The sequence below is a fragment of the Lactuca sativa genome, chromosome 1, assembly GCF_002870075.4.
Source record: "Lactuca sativa cultivar Salinas chromosome 1, Lsat_Salinas_v11, whole genome shotgun sequence".
Classification (NCBI taxonomy): Eukaryota; Viridiplantae; Streptophyta; class Magnoliopsida; order Asterales; family Asteraceae; genus Lactuca; species Lactuca sativa.
The window spans coordinates 233,037,838-233,044,935 of NC_056623.2; the positions used below are offsets into that span (position 1 = coordinate 233,037,838).

Here is a 7,098-nt window from a genome sequence, read left to right on the forward strand (position 1 = left end):
TGATTCAAATTCAGAGTTACTACAACCAACACATTGCGATCGTAATTTCAGTTTACGAACTCGCATGTGTCGATCTCGCAATCAATGCGTTTCGTCTTTTATTTTGCAATTAGGATTGTTGCTTCCAATCTCGGAATCGGAATTGATCATAAGTGTTATGGTCTACAATTAATTTGCAAACTGGAATCGTTTTCATTAGATTTTGACTTTTAAAGTCAAACAATGCATTCCATCTGTCCAGATGATGAAGATGCTTCTTTCTTTATCTTTCTACATAATGATTTTTATCTTCATGGTGTAGACCTGTTTTGCCAGGTTAACATCTTCTTCATTTGCCGATGATGATAAATCCAAATAGTCAAATTATAGTGTTTCTCTAATTGTGTGTGAATTGAAAATTTGGTTTGTTTTAAAAGACCGCGTTTATAGTGATGGAAGAGAGAAATCTATTGGAAAGTGTGAAAAATTATCAATGAAGATAGAGTGGAGAGAAAACAAGGGAAAATGTGAAGAAAGCAAAAGAGGAGAATATGAATAGTACCGGGTATTTGTTCAACAAGTCAAAAGGGTAACCGGATGACCCTTTTATTTTGTCCAAAAGGACGTAATCGACCTATGAAAAACGACTTCGTTCCCTCATAAAGCAACGAAAATACTTTAGGGACTAATTGAATCAACCCTAGAAAGTTCGGTGGGCATTTGTGTCATTTCCCCATAATTATATGCTATATTTACTTGCTAAATCCGATTTTAATGAATATATCGTGATAATTTGAATGCCTAGAAGTTAGGAGATTTATATTTGACTTGATTGATTAATTGATGATTAATATGATTGGTTTTTTAAGTGTTTAAATAATTAATTGGAATATTAATAGGGCTTAATAATTAATGTCAATTATTATAGAGTTTAATTTAATTTTAAATAGTAGGAATATCACATCTTAGCTATCATCGTACAACGAATGAGAAGGCAAACGGACGACAAGTTGCGCCACTATGCCTTTTTGTATGGTACAATCAATTCTTTTGAAGACTACATCCATAAATCTGGAGATATAACATTGTTATGCATGATCCGTTGTACTCTAGTAAGAAGTTTCACCGTATCCAGCGCAAGCAAACGTATCAAATGAAAATGGTATGACACATAGACTTTCATGAATGAGTTTCCCACATAGACTTTCAGGCATGAGTTTCCCTTCCATTTTGAATAGCCTAATGAATATCATTTCCAATGGTTTGTAAGTTCATATTTTAAATGCGGTGGTACATCTTAACATCTTCACGCATAAAAGTCATTCCGTTTAGCCTTAACTACTACTTGATCAAGACACGAGTAAATAAAAATCAAGTAATTAGAGTTCCAAATTAAATCACAAATTCACATCTCATTGTTTCGTACAATTCTTACAATTTTCCATATAAATGTTGATTTTCTACAACAAAAATTTGGAAATCAAGTAAAAACAACAAATTTTCATTTAAAAACCACACCATTCTAACATGACCCACAACATCACTTTATTTCAGTTAAAAACCAAAACTGTAGTCATACAATTTGAAACCGTATTAAAAACCGCAAAGTTGAACGGAGACAAAAACAACACCTATTGGTTTGTGGTTCGGTTTGGTCCAAAAACGGAACCCAACCGCACCATATTCACCTCTACTTTAGCCGACAAATATCTATAATTGTGTTGCAAGTTAAATGATATCAATAAAATAAAATACTCATTCATAATAAGGATAATGACAATTACATAACATCGACGAAATCCACAAATACAAATTTATTCATCATTGGAACTTTATTTCGAATGAAAATATGACACGACAATCACTTGTTTAATTATCAGTACATGGGAACAGAAGTTATGACTAAGAGAGTAACGTACTCCACAGTGGTTTCTTCTGGAAACGTGAACCTATCATTGTACCTGTACACCATATCTGTTATTCGAGCAAGATTAAGAACTGGTGCAAGAAGTGCCATTGAAACTTCAGTCGGCTTAAGACATTCATTATTGATATCTTTCCAAGCATTTTCAATCATTTTCTTGAGTTCTTTAACAGCCACGTTTTCCGTTAACCCAAACGTCTTCATATATGTATGCACCGATTCGACTTCCTGTGCTCTTTCACCCTCAAACTTCATATACATATTTCAGCTTGTTAGATAATATTAATTCTTAAGGAATATAAACTCTAAACTTGGTATGATGTTTTGTAGTGAAATGAACAAAACCATGATTTACATACATTAGTTTTCAAACCAAGATAACAATAATAGTTAATTTCTTAATCTTTATAGATGATATTGGCAAAAAACAATAATTAAAAGTGATATAAATATCTTTTTGGTTTTAGATGTAACCCAAAAAGTTTTTGAACATGATTTGTAATTATTTTGAACATATATAATATTTGATCAATATAACAACTTTTCTTGATGTAGTTAATTTTATAATAAAAAGTAAAGTATATGATTCACATACCTGGAAAGTTGTAACATCATTATAAAGTCTTCCAAGTAACTTTGTAGCTTCCAGAATATTTGGATGTGTTTCATACCAACCCAAAGCCTCTTCGCTGTTAATTTCACCCATATTCATTAAAGAATATGTCGAAAAAACATTGTAACTAGAAGTAATTAACCCATTCTTCATGTACTCTTGATATGATGGCACGTATTTACTATATCTCCACTCAGCCTCTTGATGGTAAGCTCTAGCTAGTTCTTGAAACTGGTTGATGTGAAATAATCGAAGAAAAAACAAATAAATATGTAAATAGACAAGAATAATTAAGTTGCTATTTACATGAATATACCGGAATGGTATATATCATACCGCTTGTTTTGAAGCCTTAACCCGATTTTCTCTTCCTTCTTTAGGTATTTGCTTTTCAACTTCAGTAAGCTCGTTCAAGATAATTTTGTAGAGTGGTTTAATATATTCTGGAAGTTGCTCCATGGCACTAATTTCCCACCTGAAAATGAAAGCAAGATAGTAGCATATTGTTAGTGTTAGGCATAGTGTTCAGGATAGTAGCATAGTCAATAACAATACCTATTAATGGCGTCAGTTAGAAGTCGAAGCTCCTCAATAGTACCATATGCATCATATATGTCATCTAACACCAAAACTAGTTGTGCCATTTTTGATATTGTGATTCTAGCCTGAGAGTAATGAGGCTCCAAGAATATTCCGACTGCCCATAAGTACAATTCTGGCGTTCTATCCCTTGCGTAAGGAGTTATTTTTTGAAAGTTCATATCCTTAACCCATCTGAGAGAAAATAAAAAATATTTTATTTCAAAATTTCATTGCTTCAAGAGTTTCTCTAATATCGAATATCAAAAACATGTAAATATATATATCATACATGTATATAGACTTTTTTGGACGTTCAAGCATTAAAGATGAATGCATAAAGTAGAAAAAAAAACATATATGTACGTAGCAAGAAATTGCTTAATTCATAACTTACTTAATGAAAGTGGATAGTTCTTCCTTGTGTAGTAGTTGCAAGTAGTTGAAGTGTGCACTTGCAAGCTTTAGTAGCAAATCATATCTGGAACATTCTTCTTTATAGTTTGAGAAATATAACCTTGTCTCTACCATTTGCACCCCTCGATGAGAAGGACTCTTCAACGCATGTTTCACCTGTTGTAAAAGATTACCTTCTAGAGTGTCTACTACACCCATAAGTTGAGCTTCGGTAAATGTCATTGCTTCATCTAAAATAGATTCTTCTCTTATGCACATTTGTGTTGCTTCATACAAACTTAACATACCCCTCACATCAGTTGTAATGTATTCCTTGAATTTACCAGAGCTGGAGTCCTTGAACTTGTTAAAAACATCTGTACAATAGTTGATAGTTAATAAAGTAGTTCCATATCAAATAATTTTAAAACAAGACATAAAACGTTCTCTAAAAATTAAGAGGCAAAAGAGGCATACCACAAGAAAGTTTATAACCATGTTGTCTGAAAACTTGGAAGTTAATTGAAATTGTGTAAAGATCAGCTTCATCATAATCTTCCATCTTAAGCTCCGTGAAAAGTTTATCAAGTTGACATTCTATCTCTTCCTCAAAAAGATATCTCAATCCAAGGCGATACACAGAGTTAATCAAACGTAGTTTTTCATTTGAATCCATGTTTGGATTGATTATCAAACTTTTCAGCTCTTCTTTTGGTTGTTCCATCGCAATAGCATATGTATGTAACTCCTAGAAAAGGAAACCACATAATTTTAACAAATTAAAATCGTAATATAAAAATTCTTTTTTAACATATGTGCATGCATGTTTTGAGGTAGTAATTAATGGGAATTCTTACTGAATGGTCGACAGTTAATGACAGTAAACGATCACCCCAGATAGAAGGAGGAAAATTGACATAAGGACGCACTGGATTTGTGGTGCTTTTGTAGTTTTCTTTGAGGGTAATATTACATTCAAGTGTGGCCATTTCTTGAAGGTGAATGCTAGCTTTAGGGAAGCCTCTAATTTTTGTTGAAGTTATAGTAGATCATAACTGCAATACAATGGGTATTTATACATGATCCATCTCGATGCAGGTGTTTTTTAATGACTTTTCTAAGGGCCGTTGCCCATTGGCCCACAAGGATCAAACCAAACGCTTATTTTATATTTATAGATATACTCCTTATAAACTTACAAGTTTGATCCATTACTTTATTTAGTATGTTATGTTTACATCCTTTTATTTTTAATTATTATTTTTTACTATTATTATTATTATTATTATTATTATTATATATATATAAGTTCAAATGCGAACAATTATATAATTGAGAACACGAGAACAAATCTGGACCACATATTTATTTTTTTACCATAAAGTCCTCTCACGTACCGATGTGACGAAGCAATATAACTTTCATATGTGACTAAGTATATCAATATATAAATATATAAAGTATATTCATATATGAATAAGTATATGTCTATTCTCAAGTGATTATTTATAGTGAATATATATATATATATATATATATATATATATATATATATATATATATATTATTTCTTCCGTCGTCCCGATAAACTGGAACGTTTAAGTGGCAAATTTGCAATATGTGAAAATATATTTATCTTTATATTCACATATGAATATTATGTTCCTCCGTCATGCCGATACATTGGATGGTTTTGCGGCAAAAAGAAATATATGACCAGTGGTGCTTGCTGCTTGCGGTGGTGGTGGTTTATATTCACGTATGAATATTAAGTTTATCCATCCCATCGATATATGGGAGGGTTTTACGGCAAAAAAATATATGTGTCCCAGGTTTGTTCTTTCGTTCTCAATTTCTTAATTGTTCTCAATTAAACATTCACACACACACACACACACAGATATATATATATATATATATATATATATATATATATATATATATATATATATATATATATATATAAGTGTTGAAAATATTGACTCTCACGACCAATTAATCGTTGATTAATTATTTGCCGGCCTAAAACCGATTACGATTAGGGTGTTTAACGGAAATTGGTCAAAATCGGTCAAAATTAGGCTTGACGGTTCTTAGCAGTCCTCTGCGGGAAATATTTAAAATATCAAAAAAAAATTAATTTTCAAATATTACACCAAAATTTTAAAATTTTAAATTTTCAAGTTTCTGGATTTTCAAAATTTAGTATATTATACAAAAATTTTCAAATTTTCAAAATTTGTAAATTTTAAGCTTTCAAATACTTAATGTTTTCGATATATAAGTTTTTAAACAATTTTTTTAATATTTTATGGTCCCCAATTAATCCCTGATTATTCTTTGTCTACTCTGGTTAACCCTGATTATTCTCCTCGTAGTCTGATTATTCCCTTCAAAAAGAGAAGAAAAATGAAGACGTGGTCATAAAAAGAGAAGAAAAATGACATAAGTACAAATGGTTAGGTATGAATCACTAACTCTATTTCCACTTCCTTGATATGATTTTGTCTAAACCTTAAAGTTTCAAAAGGAGAAAAAGACGATAAAGGAACAGAAAAAAGGATGGAGGAGATGAGAGGCTGTGATTTTGGTGTTGTCGGAAATACAAATGTGCAGGGTGTCAAAAGAAGGAGCGGTGGCTGAGATAAGAGGCAGCAATTTGGTAGTTTTCGACCAAGGATATCACCGGGTGATGGTGGACTGAGTTATAATTCGAGTGTAGAGGTAGCAGTGGTAGTTTTAGGGTTCAAAGAAGAGAAAGAAATGAGAAAAAGATATTTTTAATGAATAAATTGAAGAATAAAAACAACAAATACATTATTTCTTACAGAATACAAATAAAAATTGTTAATAATTACATCAAAATCTAACAACGACTAATACATTCTAAAAGAATAATGTGGTCCGTTTCAATTTTGTGGTCCGTTCTTCAAGCATCAACTTCTGTGATTCCAACAGAATTGGAATTCGCCATTCCATTCCAACAGAATTGGGATTCTTGATTCCGTTTCAGTTTTGTGGTCCGTTCTTCAAGCATCAACTTCTGTGATTCCAACAGAATTGGAATTCGTCATTCCATTCCATATACACAAGAACTTAGATTGTAACAAGATCAAGAAAACAATCATAAAGACTTGAAGAGGGCTTACTTCTACTGTAATTGATAAACGATCTGACTCTCTATGGCTTTTATGTTCTTATATTACTTTCAACTGAACAAATTAAATTCATAAAGACAAATTCTTAATTTCTTCTAATTGTAAACAGTGAATGTGCACATAACAATATCATCATAATTCATACCAATCTTTCCATTCCTCTTTTCAACTTTAAATCCCATATGTGTTACTGTGTTCGCAATTCTCTCTAGCAATTCCTTTGGTAAAAGAGTGGATGTAAATCTAACCTTCCTCTCTGATACATCCTGTAACAAACCAAACAATGTTTGTAACTTTGTATCAAGTATAATATTTTTTTTTCAAAACTTAAAAAAAAATCCAATCAAAATCTTCGACAGTTGCAGAGCTTTTGATCTTCATCAGAGAGAATGAGAATGAGAATGAGAGAGTTATTTTCCACAAAACAAAAAGTAGAATTATGTTGTGTA

The 7,098-nt window shown here is 31.4% G+C and overlaps 1 protein-coding gene across 1 annotated transcript; it reads right to left on the bottom strand.

The window, feature by feature from the left end:
• Nucleotides 1–1,712: 1,712 nt before the first annotated feature.
• Nucleotides 1,713–4,524, bottom strand: LOC111879199 (10-epi-juneol synthase). Its single transcript, XM_023875671.2, has 7 exons — nt 4,349–4,524; nt 3,969–4,239; nt 3,493–3,868; nt 3,072–3,290; nt 2,853–2,991; nt 2,499–2,747; nt 1,713–2,152 (listed from the first exon to the last, which is right to left on the bottom strand). The coding sequence occupies exons 1-7, from the start codon at nt 4,478–4,480 to the stop codon at nt 1,856–1,858; spliced, it is 1,683 nt and encodes a 560-aa protein (XP_023731439.1). The 5' UTR covers nt 4,481–4,524; the 3' UTR covers nt 1,713–1,855.
• Nucleotides 4,525–7,098: the final 2,574 nt, after the last annotated feature.

Coding starts and splice junctions, on each gene's coding strand:
- LOC111879199 (XM_023875671.2), bottom strand. CDS start 4,480: ATGGCCACACTTGAATGTAATATTACCCTCAAAGAAAACTACAAAAGC. Junction 3,869..3,968: donor TGGTTATAAACTTTCTTGTG/GTATGCCTCTTT, acceptor ACTATTGTACAG/ATGTTTTTAACAAGTTCAAG. Junction 2,992..3,071: donor CTAACTGACGCCATTAATAG/GTATTGTTATTG, acceptor TTTCATTTTCAG/GTGGGAAATTAGTGCCATGG.